Here is a 20014-nt window from a genome sequence, read left to right as displayed (position 1 = left end):
TCACACGCACTCAAAACCTGGCAGGCACTGGGGGGACTTTCGCACTTTCACACAAAAGTCCCTTCAAATTTCCTCAGTGTCACTACTCCCCCTGCTGGGAGCACACATGGCTGCACTGAACAACCTCATGCCAGTTCCAGCATCAGCTAGGAGAGTCTGAAGAAAGGCAGGAGGCAGGGCAAGGTGGCACCTTCTGGACTGAGAGGCGTAAGTTTTCAGATGCTACAGTCTCACTTCTCACATGCTATGAAGCCTCAGGCCTGGCGAGTGTGTTTGCCATGGGATCTCCGTGTTGCAGGTAGAGGAGCTAGAGTTGGACTGATGTATGTTCAGGGCTCTAGCAGGGCAAATGTATCTAAATGTGTGTGCAACACACTTCCACACGTCACACAAATCCCTGTGTGGTTCACCCAGTGTGACCTTGTGTCCAGACTATGACATTTCTGCTCTCTGCTGCCTCTTACAGCACTGTGGCCTTCTCATGAGCACTTTTCGCTCTGTCTGTCACTGGGCTCCCTTCCACATGCACTATGTTCATTCCAGAGTCAATTTGGGTTTCATTCCCATTGCTGCCTGCAACCCATGGCACTGGATACCTCAGCAGGGGCTGGGACTTGGTGCAAGATACACACAGTATCTTGGGACACCAGCTGAGGATCTGGGAAGGGATCCCACAGGACGGGAAGCAGCACCTCTACCTCCTCCCCGGCATCCACTGTAGTGTTCTTGCTTGCCTTGGTCTCCCCTACCCCAACCCCCACATCTTCCCCTGCCCCAATCCTGATCCCTCTTTCCTTCCCCCTGCCTCATCCTCTGTCTCTCTTCTGCTCCTTCCATCCCTCTCTCCTATATGCATACACACACGCATACATATAAGCATATTATGTGCATATCTACTTATATAGCTAACATATGCATAAACACATACATGCACATCGTACACATATTCACTCGTAAATACATGTACACGTATGTACATATTGACATTACATACACACATGCATATACAAGGTGCCTGCATACTCCTACATAAATATACACACGTGCATACATACCTACACACACAAATATACACACATACATCATGCATGCACATTCATTCATACATAAGTGTCTACAGACATACACAGGGACGCATACAGGCATATACGCATACCCACAGACACTACACGTGCACATACGTATACATTCATATGCACAGGGGTACCTACATGCGCGCGCGCACTACCACCCACCCGCGAAGCCCCGCCCCACCCCGCTTCCCCCTTCAATTACGTGCGTGCCCCGCTCCGCCTCGCGGATGATGTCATGGTGCGCGCCGGAAGCTGCAGCTTGAGCGCACACGTGGGGGGGGGCAGGCTGCTGCCGCGATGATTCGGGTCGGGCTCGGCTTCGGCCTCGGGCTCCGGGGCGGCGCTGCCGCGCGGGTGAGACCAGCGGAGGAGGAGCTGGGGCCGGGGCCGGGACCGGGACGGGGCGGGGTGTGGTGCGTGGCGGTCAAACAAGGGTGGGGCGGGGTCAGAGGGAGGTCAGGGGTCAGCGCTGGGCTTCCGTGGGGAGCGGTAAGAGAACAGGGTGCTCAGCGGGGCCTTGGCAACACTTGTCTTTAAGAGGAGGTTAGATGTACACCTAGCTGGGGTCGCTTGACCTCAGTGCTCTTTCCTGCCGTGGCAGGGGGTCGGACTAGATGATCTGCTCAGGTCCCTTCCGACCCTAGAAACTATGAAACTTAGGCTTGGCTGGGGTCCGGGGGCCCTGGCCAGCCTGCCTGAACCAGAGGATGCCCTACCTAGGGCCCACCACAGGGCAGCACCAGCCTTCTTCTAACCTGCTGGTCCTGAGTAGATGAAGAGGACTGGGTCTCTGCCCACCTGCCCCCTCCCCCTTTGAAGCTGCCTGCTGTGGGGTTCAGCTGTGTGCTCCAGCAGGCCTTTATAACTCCCCCTTGCTTAGGCTCTGCCCACCTGGACTCCTGCACAAAGCAGGTGGTGTCTGTGCCCACTTATTCCACAGTGGCCGCAAGTTGGGGAGCTGCCCCCTTGGCTCCATGTGTTCACTTTGCCCCAGCCTTGTTTTCTTCTGCCCAAAGGCTTTGGCCATGTTCTCTGGCCAGACAGGGCCCCTGGGGACCTCCACAACCCCCGCAAGCCAGGTGAATGTGGCAGCCCAGGCAGGTGAGTCCTGTTCATGGCTCTGCTTCCCAATGCCATCATGAAGTGATTTTGCAGGCACCTGCCTCATACTGTAAGAAGTGGGTGTGCCAGGGTCAGGGGCATGGAATGTGGTATGGGAAGGGCTCCGATCTCCCTAGAAAGGGTGGGGCTTTCCTGTTACCCGAGCAGCTTCTGCAGTGAGGGGGTTGGTCTCTGTGTTGCTGCTGGTCAGCAGGGGCAGTCCTGTTTCTCTGGGGTGGGCCAAGTGCTCTGCATCTGGTGGTTTGAGAGGACCAAGCTTTCTCAATGCCTGACCCAAGCTGTGCTCGCATGTCCCTTGGGCTTTGCCTCCCCCTAGAGAAGCCACCCCCTGTGATCCTGGAGACTCCGATCCTGCGGGAGTGTCCTTTTGCTGTCCCTGTGCACCACACACCTGTACAGGCATGGGTGGAGTCCCTGCGGCACTACGATGACCAGCCTGTGGGCCTGGCTGATCTGCACCCTGACGTCTTTGCTGTGACACCTAGGTATGGCCAAGCCTAGGTCTGGGGCTGCTGGATTGATGGGTAATACCTCTGCTCATAAGCAGCAGCCTGGCCTCTTCCTCCCTTCTCCAGCCACTTCCCAACTCTGTGTCCTGAGTTCTTCAGGCTGGTGTGTTCATATATACACACAAGTGTGTACATGCCTCCCGGCCAACCTCCAAGGTCATTCTCCTGCTTCCTTGCAGGTTGGACATCCTGCACACGGTGGCCATTTGGCAGAAGAACTTCAAGAGAATCGTGAGTGTGGTTGGGCAGGCACTGGAACCTTAGTTGGCACTAGTGGTTTTGGTACAGGGACTTGGGGGCAGGACTGTTAGACTATGCTTCCTACCTGGCAGCAGGGTGGGGCTGGGAGCCCAGACTCCCGGGTTCTATCCTAAATCTGGGAAGGGAGTGAAGGTGTAATGGGCTTGAGCTGGGGATGTGGGCCCAGACTCCTAGGTTTACTTCTCTTCTGTGCTACCCCTTGGCTGTGGGCTCTTGGGTGATTTTTTTTTTTTTTAAACCCCTAGCATGGCTCCCAGAGCTCTCTCTTAGGGTGGTTCTTGGCAGGTGCCCTGACCCAGCACTTGCTGCCCTCCCCTCCAGAGTTACGCTAAGGTGAAGACGCGGGCAGAGGTGAGGGGTGGCGGCAAGAAACCCTGGAGACAGAAAGGTACTGGCCGGGCCCGGCATGGCAGCATCCGTTCGCCTCTGTGGCGTGGTGGTAAGTGTTCTTCAGACCCCCCAACCCTTCCCTGTAGACTGGGGCCCTCTGACCTGTCTCCTCCCCACCCCCCCAGCAATGGTTGTGAGTATGTGGGACCAGGAGGGGCCCCTGCCGTCAGCCTCCTTCCCTGTCCTCACAGCCACAGGTCCCCTCACCCCTCCCATTCACCTCCCTCAGGCTCCTGCCCTAGCTGGAGGCTGCTGTGGACTAGGGCTCCCTGCTGTCAGCCTAGACATCCTCATATGTCCCTGCTGACTTCCTATGCCTCTTTCTTCTCTCCTCCCCAACCCCTTCTCAAGGTGGTGTTGCACACGGCCCCCGAGGTCCCACCAGCTACTACTATATGCTGCCCATGAAGGTGCGGGTGTTAGGCCTCAAGGTGGCGCTGACGACTAAGCTGATGCAGGTACCAGGAGCAGGGATGGGAGGAGGTGCAGGTGTCAGGACTCCTGGGTTTTCACCTCAGCTGGAGGGAGAAGAGCCCTGAGAGTTGGTTAAGTGGTCCAGAAGAAGTCTTAGGGGATAAGATGGAGAAAAGCTCTGATCCCGGACTCCTGGGTTATTTCCCCAGTGCTGGGTCTGCTTGCTGAGCTGGAATGAGGTGCTCTCCTCCTGGGGCAGGACTGTCCCCATAAGGGGTTAATCAGAGGTTCTCATTGGGCTGGGAACAGGGTCCTGTAGCTCCACAGGGTTGGGTCTCTATTAACTGGGTCCCAGTCAGTCCCAGAGCAGAGAGGTCTGGGGCAGGTGGAGGCTGTGAGTGAGCACCAGGCTCAGCGGAGCAGCCTGGGGAAGGAGCTTACAATATCCCCTGTCCTTCCCCCCCACAGGACAACCTGCACATTGTGGACAACTTGGAGCTGCCAACACCCGACTCACAGTACCTGGCCAACCTGGCGCGGTACCGGCGCTGGGGCCAGTCTGTACTTATTGTGGATGTGTGAGTGGGGTTTGGCCAAAGACAACCTGTGGGATGTGTTCTCTCCCCCACCCCATGGGACCCCAGCGGGGAGTAACCTTCCCGCTAGCCTTTCCATCTGGCTGAACCAGCCCCCCCGCTGTCTGGAAGCTAGGACAGCCTTGTGGGGGTGGGTATGGGCTTCCCTGGGCAGCCAGGGCCCCAGCCCATGAGCATCTTCTTTCTTTTCTTTCTGTCTTTTTTTTTTCCAGCAATGAGATGCCTGAAAATATCACACGGGCAGTGGCTGGCCTGAAGTCCATCACCCTGGTGCCAGGGCTAGGTGAGCACCTTGTGGGGGGGATGGGGAACACCCCTTGCTGCCACTGCTGGAGCCCAAGCCACCAGGACACAGCACCTTTTCTCCCTGAGGTCAGACACTTAAATGCAGCCATCTCTGGGATGGTATACAGGGACCCTGTGGCCCATGCAGCTGCCTCCAGGATGTGGCGGGGGGGATAGGTAATCAGGCCTTTTGGCACTGAAATGTTGGGGTGGGGCAGAGGCAGCTGCGTCTATGGGGACCCCTCGTCCAGAGCTGATGCAGCTACCTCTGGGGTGGGATGTGGCAACTGGTGGCTGACATCCTACTGGCCTTCCCTGCGAGTGACCATCCTGGAGCAGCTGTCTGCAAGGGACCCCCCTGGCCAGCTGGCCTGGTGCAGGCCCCCAACCTCCCCTCCCTTTGTCCCCAGGCCTCAATGTGCACAGCATGCTGAAACATGAGACGCTGGTGCTCACACTGGACACAGTGGCCTTCCTGGAGGAGAAGTTGCTCTGGCATGATGTGCGCTACACGGCTCTGTACCCCTTCCGCCTGCCCTACTCTGACTTCCCTTAGCTGCCAGGCTGCGGGGCTGGAGAGAGATGGACTGCATTGGATGTACCAGAGCATGTGAAGGAATTTGTGGGGCAGTGACCCACTGCTCTACTCTCTCTGCGTGGGGGGGGGCCTGTGGGGCTGGTTTGGGCTTTGCTGTGGTGGGGGGGGCTTCAGCCCCTGTCCCAGCTCCCCCTGGAGCAAGGAGGTGAAAGGAGTCATTAATTAAAGCTGCCCTTGTCTCCATCTTGCTGTGCCCCGCTTCTGTGGTGGGGGTGTGGCCTAGTTGCAGCCTAGGAGGGGCAACACATGGGTGCATGGGGGTGCACTGTCTGTCAGGCCACACTCCTTGTTTAGCCAGTGGCCAGGGGGCAGGCAGGAGCCTTAATGGCCCTTTCCCCCCCCCCCCCCAGCGATGGCCAGGGAGCAGGGTCACCAGCAAAAGTGGCTGCGTTGCTTCTGGAAGTGGCACAGCTGCTTTTATAGAATGTGAGATTGACCACCCCCCTTTGTTGCTGACTCAAGAGGCCCCAGACATCCATGCAGCCTGGGGAGACAGGGTGAGAGTCTATATGCATTCTTCCCCCCCTCCCCCCTCCAGCCACTGTCATTTGCCCAGCGGCCATTTCCTTCCTGTGCTGCTAACTGCAGCTTTCTGAGTTGAGGCTGGGCTTCCTTGGTCTCCTGTGCTGTTCTCTGAGTAGCTCCCCTGCAGCCTCAAAAGCTGTTTTCCTCCCCCCCCGCCCCAAGTCTGCCACATACCCCTAACCACTGTTGTTCTCCAGAGAACCCAGGCCTTCTGACTTCCAGCTCCATGGTGTGACTGGCCTCAGCTCAGGCTCCTTCCTGGAGCTGACTGAAGAACCCAGGCATCCTGGGCAGGGCAGGGCAGGGCTAAGGTCTCGGTCTCTACTTTCTTTTCCCAGTTTGGGAGCACCAAGCACCTGTCACTCTTGGTTCCAGCCCCAGGGAGATGCCTTCACAGAGTTTACCCAGAACAGTGGGCCCCAGCCTGGGCCCTGTATGTGGGACACGGGCTTGGCTCTACAAGGGCATATCTGTGAACAACAGACCTTATGCACAAGCACTGGGGCGGGAGGGACACTTGGGCCTTTGCTGCCAGCCAAATACAGGCATCTCTGTGGTGCTGAAAGGCCACTGATCTGTTTGGGACCGGAAGTGACAAGGAAGCCTGGTGCTGCAGCTGTACTGGGGGGGAGGAGGCTTCTCTGCTTCTTCCCTCCCTTCCACCACCAGGGGTAGAACCCATGAGTCTGAGCACCCCACTTCTCCCCCAAAAAGTTTTTTTTGGGCTGGGGATATCCCTGCAGGACCAGAAGTGGCAGGGAGTTGGTCCCTTCCCATGCTTGGGCTGTTGGGATGTGGCTACTTGGAGTCCCTCAGCACCAGGCTATGAGGCCCCTGCCCCGCCAGGACTGGTAACTGCCCTTCTGAGCCTCTCATTGGGAGCTCTGGCACTGGTGGAGACTCCCAGACCCCTGCCCACCCTGTTGCACTTGGATGCTGGACCTAGGCATTGGGTCCTGAATACTACAACCCTCAAGCCAGGGGCACAGCGGTGCCAGAAGAGGGGTGACATGAGGGTGGAGGGGTTGTGGGGCCATGGCTGTAGAAGAGATGCATTTGTCTGGGGTGGTTTGTCTGGGCTGATCCTGCCTCAAGCAGGGGATGGACTAGATGCAACTTCTGGGGGTCCCTGCCAGCCCCACTTTTCTCTGATTCTATGATTTTCATTCAAATCAGTTATGGGTACCACAGGCCAGGCCCTAATCTGGTCCCTCTGCCCACTGCAGGGCTGGCACTGGCCGTGAGATGAGGTGCTCGGGTCTCTGCAGGACAGGTGTGTGGTGTGGAGAGCTAGAAAGTGGCTGCTTCAGGGGAGCGTTGGGTGTCCTTCCCAGGTGCACCTGGGGTCTGTTCCTGGTTCAGAGAAGCCTCCAGCAGCTGAGCTGTTCCTTTTGCACTTGGGTGCAAAGTCCGGGCTGGGAGATAAACTGTCCCCAGGGCTTTTTGGCTCTGCCCAGCTCCACTCCTGCTTCTGGCTGGCGCTGGCGCTAGCACCAGCGGGACCTGGCTGTGCCCAGGTTCTGGTGAAGCCTCCTTGCCGTCCCCCCTCCCTGAAATGGTCCTGAATTAGCCAATGAAGCTGAAATTGGTTACTTATTCCCAGTTCCTTATTCCTGGTTCCTTTTTTAAAGCTAATTTAGACCCAATAAAAACTTGTTATTAATGAATTGCACATCCTAAAGAGAGACTTTCATTAGCTATACATATGTACTAATTAATATGTAAAATAATATCCCACATCAAGTACAGAGCCCTAAATGAAGGTTAGATTAGGATGGGATTATGGGACAAAATACTTCTTGGGTCATCCCAAATTTCCTGTCGATGCCACTGGGGGACTGTCGGGGTTCTTTGGGAACACGGTCCTGCCTGGCCCAAAGCACAGTTTGGCTGTGCCAGGCTGCCAATCAACAGCCCCAGTGCCCACTGTACTATGTATAATGGCTTGAATAAGGAACAGGCTTTCGGGTTGGGATTATGGCTAGAAATCTTTCTTGAGCCACCCCACGTGATGCTTGGGAGGCACGGGGGGGGACTCTGCTGGACATCTCTGACTGGAGACTTGCCTGGCCCAAAGCACAGTTTGGATGTGTCAGGTTGCCAGCTGACACCACCCTTGCCACTGTGCTAAGTAACTGGACCCAAATAAGGAACTGGAATTTGGGCTGGGGTTATACCTAGAAATCTTTCTTAGGCCAGCCCACACCATACCTCTGTGGCACCGGGAGACTCCTGCACATCTCTGAGGACAGACTTGCCCAGCCCAAAGCGCAGTTTGGCCTTGCCAGGCTGCCAACAGACAGCACCCCAGCCACTGTGCTAAGTATATGAAACAGAACAAGGAACTGGAGTATGGGCTGGGATTATACCCAGAAATCCTTCTTCAGCCACCCCACACCATGCCTCTGTGGCACAGGAGGACACTGCTAGAAATATCTGACCAGAGGGTTGCCCAGCCCAAAGCGCAGCTTGGCTATAGCAGGCTGCCAACCACTGACTGACAGCCCCACAGCCACTATGCTAAATACATGGACCCGAATAAGGAACTGGAATCTGGGCTGGGATTATACCAAGAAATCTTTCTTGGGCGACCCCGGACCATGTCTCTGTGCCACTGGGGGACTCTGCTAGACATCTCTGACCAGAGATTTGCCTGGCCCGCTCTAACCACACCTCCCTCCAGCTGCTTCAGGCCTGACCCCAAGCCAACCCCCCTCCCCTCCACTGCTTTGGATCCGATCCCACTCCCCTCCTCCTTCCCACCACTTCAGTCTGGTCCCATTCCCACCCTCTTTCCACTGCTTTAGGTCCGACCCTGCTCCCTTCCTTCCCCCCACAGCTGCTTTGCGTCCGCCTGGCCCACAACTGGCTGCCTCCCTTCCCCTCCCTCCCTGCCCCGTCTCCCTGTCCCTGCCGGTTGTTCTGGGGGGGCATCCAGGATGGGCAGCCACCATGATACCCCATTGGCCTTTAGGCAGGGTGGCAGGGGGCAGCCCAGCTGCTCAGATGGCTGGGGCACGTTCCCCAACCCCAAAATTCCCTGGCAGCAGTGCAAACTTGGGCTCACACAGTGTGTGCCACCCAGTCAATTGCCACCTGCCCTCTTGAGGGTGCATGCGCAGCTGGCTAGAAGCATTATGGTCAGACAGGCATACAGACAGACACACAGACAGCCAGAGTAAGCCTTTTATTATATTGATGGATATGGGGGACTGCAGTTAGCAGCATGGCATAAAGAAACCACACTCTGGGCCAGGCAAGACTCTAGTCAGGGATGTCTGGGGAAGTCCACTGGTGCCACAGTCATAGTGTGGGGTGGCCAAGAAGAATTTCCATTTCTAATCCCAGCCCAAAAAGAGTTCCTTATTCAAGCCACTGTCCTTAGTACAGTTGCTAGGGGAGGCAGGAGGGGAGCTCTGAGTTCACAGCATGGCAGAGCCAAGCCGTGCTTTAAGCCAGACAATACTCTGGTCAGGGATGCCTGGGAGAATTGCCCAGTGCCACAGAGTCATACAATGGAGTGTCCCAACAAGAACTTCCATCTCTAATCCCAGCCCAAAAAACAGTTCCTTATTCAAGCTGTTCTACTTTGAACAGTGGGTGGGGTGCTGTCAGATAGCAGCCAGGCACGGCAAAACTGCATTTTAGGCCAGGCCAGTCTGCTGTCAGAGATGTCCATGAGAGTCCTCCGGTGGCACAGAGGTATGCCATGGGGTGGCCTAAGAAGGACTTCTAGCTGTAATCCTGGCCCAAAAGCCTGTTCCTTATTCAGGTCCATATATTTAGCATAGTGGTTGGGGTGCTGTCATTTAGCACCCTGGCATGGCCAAAATGCGCTTTGGGCTGGGCAAGTGTCTTGTCAGAAATGGCCAGGAGAGTTCCCTGGTGGCACAGAGATAAGTCATGGAGTGGCCAAAGAAGGATTTCTAAGTATAATCCCAGTCCAAAAGCCAATTTCTTATTCAAACCAATGCATTTAGTACAGTGGGAATGGGGGGCTGTCAGTTGGCAGCCTGGCAAGATTCTGGTTAGAGGTGTTCAGGAGAGTGGCCTGGTGCACCAGAGTCATGGTGTAGGGTGGCCTAAGAAGCATTTCCATCCCTAATCCCACCCTATAAACCAGTTCCTTATTCAAGACCATATACTTAGCACAGTGGCTGAGGTGCTGTCAATTGGCAGCCTAGCATGGCCAAAAGGCACTTTGGGCTGGGCAAGTCTCTGGTCAGAGATGTCCAGCAGAGTCCCCCGGTGGCACAGAGACATGGTCTGGGGTGGCCCAAGAAGGATTTCTAGCTATAATCCCAATCCCAAATCCAGTTCCTTATTTGGGTCCATGTACTTAGCACAGTGGCTGGGAAGGTGGTGTCAGTTGACAGCCTGGCACAGCCAAACTGTGTTTTGGGACAGGCAAGTCTCTCATCAGAGATGTCCAGGAGTGTTTCCCGGTGGTACAGAGATGTATTTTGGGGTGGACCAAGAAGTATTTGTAGCCAAAATCCAGCCCAAGATCCAGTTCCTTATTCGGGTCTATGTACTTCGCAGTGGCTGGGGTGCTGTCTGTTGGCAGAGTGGTATGGCCAAACCGCACTTTAGGCCGGGCAAGTCTCTGGTCAGAGATGTCCAGGAGTATCCCCCAGTGGCACAGAGATATGTTCTGCGGTGGCCTAAGAAGGATTTGTAGCCCAGAATCCAGCCCCAAATTCAGTTTCTTATTCTGGCCCATATACTTTGCACAGTGTCTGGGCTGTTCGTTGGCAGCCTGGCATGGCCCAACCACGCTTTAGGCCACTCAAGTCTCTGGTCAGAGATATCACAGAGTGTCCCTGAGTGGCACAGAGATGTGGTCTGGGGTGGCCCAAGAAAGATTTCTGGGTATAATCCCATCCCAAATTCCAGTTCCTTATTCAGATCCAGATACTTAGCACAGTGGCTGCAGGGCTGTCAGTTGGCACCCTGACACATCTAAGCTGAGCTTTGTGCCAGGTAAATCTGTCCTCAGCAATATGCAGGAGAGTCCTCCAGTGCCACAGAGGTATGGCGTGAGGTGGCCCAAGAAAGATTTCTAGGTATAGTCCCAGCCCAAATTTCAGTTCCTTATTCAGGTCCAGTTACTTAGCACAGTGGCAAGGGGGTGTCAGCTGGCAGCCTGGCACAGCCAATCTGCGCTTTGGGCTGGGCAAGACTCTGATGAGATGTATCTGGTAGAGTCCACCGGTGGTACAGGGATATTCTGATGGGTGGCCCAAGCAAAATTTCTAGCCATAATTCCAGCCTGAAAGCCAGTTCCTTATTCAAGCCATTATATAGTGGGCATGGGGGCTGTTAGTTGGCAGCCTGGCACAGCCAGCCCATGCTTTAGGCCAGGCAGGACTGTGGTCAGGGTTCTTTGGGACAGTCCCCCAGTGGCATCGACAGGAAATTTGGGATGACTCAAGAAATATTTTGTCCCATAATCCCATCCTAATCTAACCTTCATTTAGGGCTCTGTACTTGATGTGGGATATTATTTTGCATATTAATTAGTACATATACATAGCTAATGACAGTCTCTTTCTTTAGGATGTGCAATTTCTTTAGGCCAACCTGGTGGCCTTCTGTGACCAGGTCACAAAATCCTTAGATGCAGGGGTAGCGGTGGATGTAGTCTTTCCGGACTTTGACACTGTATATCACCCCGTTCTCATTAAAAAAATTGGGTGACTGTGGTGTCAACAACCACACAGTCAAATGGGTCACCAACTGGCTGGAGGGCTGCACCCAGAGAGTGGTGGTGGACGGGTCATTTTCGACCTGGAGGGATATGGGCAGTGGGACTCCACAGGGCTCGGTCCTCGGGCCCGCGCTGTTCAACATCTTCATCAGTGACTTGGACAAGGGGGTAGAAAGCACCCTGTTCAAATTTGCTGATGACACTAAGATGTGGGGAATTGTGGGCATGCTAGACAGGAGTAATAGGCTTCAATCAGACCTAGACAGGTTACAGGGGTGGGAAGATGAGACTAGGATGGGATTCAACACTGACAAGTCCAAGGTATTACAACTGGGGAGGAAGAACCAGCAGCTGGCCTACAGACTGGCCTACTGGTCAGGCCACAGCTGGAGTACTGTGTCCAGTTCTGGGTGCCACACTTCAGGAGGGATGTGGACAACATGGAGAGGGTCCCCCCCTCGCATGAGGCCACTCGCATGATCGGGGGCAGCAGGGCAGGAGAGGCTACGGGACCTGAACCTGTTCAGCCTCCACAAGAAAAGGCTGAGGGGGGATCTAGTGGCCTGTTACAAACTAGTCAGGGGGGACCAGCAGGCATTGGGGGAGTCCCAGTTCCCCCAAGCACGGCCAGGAGTGACCAGGAATAATGGTCACAAACTGGCAGAGGGTAGGTTTAGGTTAGACATCAGGAGGCGCGACTTCACGGTCAGGGCAGCTAGGGTCTGGAACCAGCTTCTAAGAGAAGTGGTGCTGGCTCCTACCCTGGGGGTCTTTAAGATGAGGCTAGACGAACACCTTGCCGGGGTCGTTTGACCCCAGTACTCTTTCCTGCCATGGCAGGGGGTCGGACTTGATGATCTGCTCAGGTCCCTTCCGGCCCTACAAACTATGAAACTATGAATTCATTAAGAACAAGTTTTTTATTGGGTCTAGATTAGCTTTGAAGAAGGAACAGGGAACTGGGAATAAGGAATAAATTACTGGGAATAAGGAATAGGGAACCGGGAATAAGGACCTGGGAAAAAGCAGCCAACTTCAGCCTCATCGTTGGGCAAGCGGGCGCGCATCAGGCACGTGATCGGGGTACATGTGCCTGGGTGTGTGTAGGTGTACGTGGGAGTGCGTGTGATTTCTGGGTCGTGTGAGGCCCGGATCCCGTCTATGGCCCTGCCCGATTCGCTGGCGCCGCAGCGACAGGATGGAGAGGAGGGCCCGGCCGGGGAGGGCCGTGAGCACGGCTGCACTCAGCGTGGCGCGGCCCCACCTGCCGCCGCCGCCGCCGCGCTCCGTGCCATGGCCCGCCTGGGCCCCCTGGCGCTGCTCTGTCTCTGCCTGCCCGCAGGTGAGCGGCGGCGGGGCGGGAGCCGGCCGGCCGCCCCCGGCCCGCGGGGCGTCGCTGCCCCGACGGCTGGGGCGGCGCTGGCCCCCGGCGGGGCGCCCCGGAGCTGGGCGGGGGAAGCCGGCGGCGGGGAAGGGCGGGGGACAGGGAGAGGACGGCGGGGGCAGGAGGCAGAGGCTGGATCGGGGCCCCGGAGGCCTCCGAGGAGACGCCAGCGGCAGCCCTGGATTGCGGAGAAAAGCCCCCGCAAAGCCTCCCGCCTCCCCGCAGTCTGAGGCCGGCCGCAGGGTTGCATCCGGAGGGGAAATGCAGCCACCTCCGGGGCGTGGGCAGCGGCAGCGAAGCGAGATGGGGCAAGCTGCCGGGCTCAGACGTGGGGAGCCGGGCGGGGGTCGCTGCAGGCCGGAGGAGCCGGCCGAGGCTCTGCGGGCTCCCACACCTCATTTCGCTCCATGTCGGGGCTTGGAGCCTCCCCCAGAGGTGGGCGCCGGTTGCAGGGCCCCCACTGCGGCCGCAGGGGAGGTCCGTGCTCATGCCCTCGCACCACTCCACAGCCCTGGCAGTGCCTCATCTTTGCAGTGCCCAGAGCACCTTCCACCTCCTCAGGTCCTGCTGAGACCCTGCAAACTCATGCCTTCCCCACAGCACTGTCCCTGCTGCTCCTGGTCACAGCCTGGGACCAGCAACCCCCATGGTCTCCTTGGAGGTCTCCCCAACCAGGGAAGCTGCAGACCCTCAGGCACTGGAGGGGCTCCAGGAGAGGCTGGGCAACCCCTGGTGGGGGATGATCTAGGCCCAGCAAAGCCTGTGCTCTGCTGTGGGGATTTCCCAGGCTTGGGGTCTTAGCTGGTTTTGCCCTCCTCTTTTCTGCTACCCGGGTGTGTGGGGTGGGGGGTTAAGCCTCTCCTTGGGTCCTTGGCTGTTGGCTGCAGCCCAAGCTGGGGATGGTGACTGAGCTGTGCCAATGCTCCTGCTGGGACCAAGCCTGAAGGTCTTGCCCCTGCACTCAGGGTCAGACTGATGCCCCCGGTCAGACTGGTACAGACTAGGGGGGTTTCCCTCACCTTTGCAGCAGGGGCATGACCTCTGCCTGGGATCTCTTCAGTTTCTATGAACTCCTTTGCAGCAGCAGGATGTTGATAGCCATAGCCCCCTTGCTGTCCCTGTGGCAGGGGTGACTGTCATGTTGCTCAGAGGTCATTTGTCTGGGGTGGTTTGGACGGCTGATCCCGCCTCAGCCAGGGGATGGACTAGATTTGACCTCTTGGGGTCCTTGCCAGCCTCACTTCTCTGTGATTCTATGATTCTCATTCAAATCAGTTGTGGGTGCCTTGTATGGGGCCTCAGGCTTGTCCGTCTGCCCCCTGTGGGGCTGGCACTGGCTGTGAGACAAGGTGCTTGGATCTCTGCACGGCAGGTATGTGGTGTTGGGGGCTGAAAAGTGGCTGCCTCCAGGGGGGCAGTAGTACTTCCTGGGTGCAGAGCAGGGTGGGACCTAGCTGTGCCCAGGCTTTGGTGAATCTTTGCCAACCCCCTTCCCCAAAGTGGACTTCACTGGCATTTTGATGCCACCTCCTGGTATCTGTGCCCCTCCCAGCATACCTTGACCGCTGCATCCCCAGCATCACCCCGCCAAAGCCTGTGATCCCATTCGGGGGCTCCATGGACCTCAACTGCACCTGTGCAAATGCCAGCGAGTTGAACTGGGAGGTATCAGTGCTGAAGAAGACACAGCAGGGGCCTGGCTGGGTGTCCCTGAGCATCACCAACATCTCAGACTGGAACCCAGTGGACCTGAAGTGCTACAAGCAGGGGGGCCCTGATGGCCGGGTCATTGTCAAGGATATGCTCCATGTTTATGGTGAGCACTGACCCCCAATCCCCAGCACCCTGCCAGGGTAGGGGACCTTCAGCACCCCCTGACCCAAGTGCCCTCATGAGGGTCTCCAAGCCAGGGAAAGCACTTCTGAAAAGTTCCATGGCAAGCAAGGGGTTAACAGTGGGACACAGGAGTCTTGGTTCTGCCGGGTAGGCTCCACTCCTGCCCCAGAGGCAGGACCACAATCTAGGAACCACAACTTCCAGCCCTGTATCCCATTCAACCTCCCCCCTCTCTCATTTCCAGCCCTGAAAAAAGAACCCAGGAGTCTGGACTCCCAGCATCTCTACCTTCGCATGTTTGAGCCTGTCCCTTCCCAGACAACCCAGGAGTCCAGACTCCCAGCCCAGCTAGAGGCCCCTTCCCCTGTCCAGCTGTCTGTGATCTCTGCCCCATCTCCCAACAGAGCTCTCCCACCTTGAGATCCTCCCAGATGCTGAGATTGTGGCCGGGCACAAGGGGCAGGTCTCTTGCCGTGTCTATGCCCGCACCTCCGAAGTGTCAAAGCCTAACCTCACCTTGACACTGAGCAGCGGTGGCCACGAATGGCTCAGAACCCACAGGAATCACTCTCTACAGTATGACTTTGTGCTAAAGCCTGAGCAAGATGGTACCGAGCTTGTATGTGAGGCCAAGCTGCACCTGGGCCAGCAGGAGTTGTCCTTGAATGCCAGTGTCACCCTACATGTCTGGGGTGAGCGGGGCTGAGAGAGGGGTCAGCATGGGGTCCAAGGTGCAGGATGCCTGGGTTAATTCCTGGATCATGCTGGGGAGAGGATGCTGGGGTCTGGGAGTCAGGACTCATGGGTTCCCTCCCAGGTCTGGAAGTGGGGGAGGGTTGCTGGGTTGGAGTAGTGGAAGGCTTGGTGCTCAGAGCCAAGACACCTGGGTTTGTTTGTTCGAGGCTGAGTCAGAGCTGGGGGTGGTGGAGGGGAGGAGCTACCTGGGTGGCCCCAAGAATCTGCTCAGCTCCCGCAAGTACCAGGTGGTAGCTTTGCCACTGAGGGAGTCCTACCTCTGTGCCCCACATCCCCTCTCATATGGGGCTGGAATTGTGGCCCTGGGGACCCCCTGTACCAGCCCAGTGATTGACTCCTCTTCTTTCCCTCCCTCAGCCATACCCTACAATGTCAGTGTCTGGGCTGAGCAGATGTCAGTGGCAGCTGGTGGCAACATTGTGGTGCGGTGCCATGCACAGGGGGACCCACCACCTGTGCTGCACTGGGTGCTTCCTTCTGAGGATGGCATGCAGCGGCTGGACAATGACAGCACTGTGACCATCATCGGGGCCCAGAGCACGCACAGTGGCGCCTACAAGTGCGTGGCTGAGAACCGCTTTGGCAGTGTCACAGGCCAGACTGATGTGGTTGTAGAAGGTGAGAAGCTGCGGGCACCGGGTGAGTTCATCCCTGCGGCTCCAAGATCCACCTGAGAGAGTGAACCAGCTGAATGCTGGTGGGTGGGGGGAGGAGTGAGGCACTTCTAAAGGGGATAGATTGATCAGTGCTTGTAGGTGGTAGGCAAAGAGATGCCTGATCTGGGGACAAGTGGTGTGTGCCAGGATCTAGTGACAGATGGATGCTAGCATCTCATGATGGATGGACAGATGAATGGATGAATGAATGCCAGGATCTAGTGATAGATGGATGGACAGATGGATGTGGATGATGGATGCGTGCTATTGCTGGAACCCTGAAATCACCAACTCAATGGTTACCAGTGCTAGCCAATCTGGACCCTCCAGGCATTCACCCCAACAAAGCTATATACAGAGAGGTTGTGCTCATAAATGACAACCCAGACCTCCTCATCTATAGATATTTAAAGAAACTCCCAACTTACCAATTGGTCTCTCAGAAACCTTTGAGGACACATATATACAAGGCCTCATAGGACATGACAGTGCAGCAACTTGGAGGAAAGCATGGAATGAAACCACCATTCAGAATAAACATCTTATTTCTGACCTAACAACAAATCCTTCTGGTTTCAACTTTCTGCAAAAAACATGGAAGGTTCTCATTTGGATCTGAACTGGTCATGGCTGCTGCAGTCACTTGATCCACAGATGGTGTATTAGAAGTTCTGCAGAATGTGACTGTAGCCACCCTGATCAAAATATGGACCACATAAGAACATTCAGCCATCTATACAAATTTGATGGTGACATTACATAAACACATTCCCTTTCCTCAAAAGCATTAGACTGGTTGACTAACCTTAAAATGGACTTATAATTGTTGCTCTAAGTCAGCCATATGAGAGAGAGAGGGATGGATGGATGGATGCTAGAACGAGTAATGGATGGACAGTTGGATGGATGGATGCTAGGCTCTAGCTGGGAAGATACATAGATGTCAGGATCCAGTAAGGGAGGGATGGATACTAGGATCTAGTGGTATGTGGACAGATGGATGGAAGGATGCTAGGTTTTAGTGATGGATGGATGGATCTAGTGGTGAATGGACAGATAAATGGACAAACAGATGCTAGGATCTAGTGATGGGGAGGGTGGGAAAAAGTGATGGGTGGAGTGAGCAGGATATAGGGGTTGGGGGGAGGAACTGGGGCCACAGCCTGGAGGAGCTGCTCAGTGACTAGAGGAGGAGGAGGAAGAGGGGAAAGGAAAAGGAGAGGGGGACAGGGATGGCGGGGAGGTCTCCCCAGCTCTGCCTGGTGGAGGGTGCCAGCCTCAGCACCATACTTCAGGCACAGGGAAGTCAGCTTCTCACTGCCACGCTTTTTGTCCTGTTTCTCTCACAGCCTCCTCTCTGGTCTGGATTGTGGTGGTTGTGGTTGTGGTCGTGCTGATTGTGGCAGTGGGTGGCTTCCTCCAGTACCGGTTTAAGTAACCAGGTTGGAGTACAACAACAGCCCAGCAGCGGACTCCGGGCCTGTGCCAGTGCCCTCTGACTGCATCAGCCGGCCCCCAGCTCCTGCTTCTGCTGCAAGCTACACAAACCCCCCACATCCGCCCATGCTGATGGAAGATGAGGGTCACACAGGAGGGCTCAGCTGGCTGGTCCAAGCTTCACCACTGAGTTCAGCAGCTCTGCATCCAACCTGCCCATGTCCTGGATCTGTTTTGACCACTGTTGCCACAGGGTCCTGGTTGGGAATGGGGCCTGCATGGCCATAGGGCATCCCTTTTACTTGCGGGGAGCACCTGCTGGCAAAGCCAATGGCCTTGGATTGGTGGTTAAAAGTCCACAGGAGAGCAAGGAGCTTGCCCCCATGAAAAGTCGTTCACATGGGAAACAGGCAGAACTCCATCCTCGGAGTCATCTGGGCTGGCTCCAGCTGGATCATCCACTGGGGGGCGCACATGACTGGGGTGAATCTAGGGGTGCTGTGGGGCAGTTACCTTCCCCCCTTCAGTTCCTGCTTCACCCAAACATTAAACCAGCTGGCTAGGAGGAGCAGCAGCATTTCTCCTCCTCCTTCCTGCCTCATTATAGTGTACCTGATTCCTGTTAATCTCAGTTGCTAACAACCCTCTCTCCTTTTTAATGGCTCCATTAACAAAAATTTTTTTGCTACTCTAGTGTATTTGCCTATCTGCGCCTACACATACCACTCCTCATCTGTGTCACAGCTGGGTCCACTGGTTTTAGTCCTACCTAAAAACCTTAACTCAGGTGTGCTTGCATTAACTCAGGTGAACATTGGCTCAACCCCAGTCATACCCATTCCCTCTCCCTTTCAGCCTCTTTCTCTGCCACCGTGGGACACAGGAGACTGGGCAAGAGGGACCTAGGGTCTGGCAAATGGCAGTTCTTATGGTCCTATCTTCATAACATTAACTCAAACGTGGAAATGACTGACAGTGTAGCACTGTCAAGATGCTTCAGAAGGCCAGCCCCAGCCTCTAATATTTTTGCTTTGATCTTAAAACTGAATACTCAAGCCCCAGGGCCCTGACAGAGTAATACAGCTTCTAGCTTTTTTTTACCTGGATGAACAATGTGTGCTGTGTTTCATGAGAGGATGCGGCACCATCTCCAGCCAGTGGCTTTCTGCCCTGAGTCATCATCACTTTGGTTCTGACTCTCTGCGAAGTGCAGAAGCTGCTGACTTGCTGGGCACTGGGTCACAGTCTGTTCTGTCCTGAGGTTAGGGAGGGTGTCACAGGCCTGTGATTTCAGGCTTGCAAAAAGCCCTATGGCTCCACTTACTCTGTGTATTCAAGGCTTTTACCAGCAGCAGCTGGAGCCTTGGAACGGACCAGGATTGGTGGGTGGCAAAGCTGCCAATGCCCCAGTGCCCACAGCACTGGGCCCTTTGACTTGGCTTTGTATAAATTCGGAGTCTGGGTGAATGCAGGCACCTCTCAGGTCACAAGGCCTGGGTGCTGCCTCTGTGATGGGGCATGAAACTTCCATCCCTGGTGAGGTGAGGGGGTTTGGCCCTGGGCCAGCGCTGTTCACCAGCAAAGGGAGGGCTTGATGTCAGTTTTAGAAGTGGGGAAAGTGGGGCACAGGAGAGACAGGCTGGAGTTCACTGGGAAGGCAAGCATCAGATCTGGAAACAGCATCCAGGAGTCCAGCTGCAGCATCAATCAGGCTGTGCCAGGGCATCTAGGGCTGCAACTCTAATGCTGTGAGCTCCCAGTTACAAGCCCAGGCAGGATGCTATGGGGATGGCAGGGGGCTGGGGGGACCCTATCTTGCCTCCTGCGGGGAGATGCCACCTGGCTTCTCTCCCACTAGTTCCTTGTCCCAGTTGCCACAGGGGTGTGCCAGGCACTCAAGGGTGCCCAGGCTGGCCACAGCTTCCACCTTGAAAGGTTTTGCAAACCAGGGGAGGCTGCAGCCCTGAAGGGACCCTCCGCTCTGCTCTCCACTGCCCCACCTGGGCCCCTCCCTACAACCAGCCCACCCCTCAAGCTACCTCTCATGCCCCCTTAGAGCTGCAAGGACCCATGGTGCATCAGGGAGGGGGCTGGTGGAGGGCTCTGGGTATCTGAGCTCTGCTGCAGAGAGGAAAAGGTGCATGGGAATGTTCAAGGCCAGGGGCTTCCCTGGCCTGGTCCTGGCAGGGTGACATGGCCCTGCTGGGTGTGATGTGGCACTGCATCCTGGGTGAGAGGCATGGGTCCAGGTTCATTGCCCATGAGCACCAGGCCCTTTATTTGCTGAAAGGAAAGTTAATTCAATCTGCTGGATGATGGAAACAGTGGGAGCTTCTTCACCAGCTGGGAAAACCAGGGGCCTTTTCTTCACTGGAGGGGCCTGTCTACAGCCTTCTTCCAGCCACAGGCTCTGCCTGTAGTCAGCCTCCCATCCCTTCAGCTCCAGGGACTCCTCCTGGCCA

At 56.0% G+C, this 20014-nt stretch overlaps 2 protein-coding genes across 2 annotated transcripts; both read left to right on the top strand.

The window, feature by feature from the left end:
* The first annotated feature begins 1274 nt into the window (after window positions 1-1274).
* On the top strand, window positions 1275-5431 carry MRPL4 (mitochondrial ribosomal protein L4). The gene is made up of 9 exons (XM_090059388.1): window positions 1275-1427; window positions 2090-2174; window positions 2512-2680; window positions 2884-2935; window positions 3287-3404; window positions 3707-3813; window positions 4238-4347; window positions 4578-4648; window positions 5061-5431. Exons 1-9 carry the CDS (start codon window positions 1371-1373, stop codon window positions 5204-5206), a joined length of 915 nt encoding a protein of 304 aa, XP_089915514.1. The 5' UTR covers window positions 1275-1370; the 3' UTR covers window positions 5207-5431.
* A 7198-nt stretch (window positions 5432-12629) lies between these two features.
* Window positions 12630-18947, top strand: LOC149858780 (basement membrane-specific heparan sulfate proteoglycan core protein-like). The gene is made up of 5 exons (XM_090059386.1): window positions 12630-12825; window positions 14420-14683; window positions 15108-15395; window positions 15817-16077; window positions 17465-18947. The coding sequence occupies exons 1-5, from the start codon at window positions 12645-12647 to the stop codon at window positions 17551-17553; spliced, it is 1083 nt and encodes a 360-aa protein (XP_089915512.1). The 5' UTR covers window positions 12630-12644; the 3' UTR covers window positions 17554-18947.
* Window positions 18948-20014: the final 1067 nt, after the last annotated feature.

This window comes from Crocodylus siamensis, chromosome 8 (assembly GCF_052110815.1).
Source record: "Crocodylus siamensis isolate JL-2025a chromosome 8, ASM5211081v1, whole genome shotgun sequence".
Classification (NCBI taxonomy): Eukaryota; Metazoa; Chordata; order Crocodylia; family Crocodylidae; genus Crocodylus; species Crocodylus siamensis.
The sequence above is the reverse complement of the archived record's forward strand: the minus strand, read 5'-3'. Positions and strand labels throughout refer to the sequence as shown.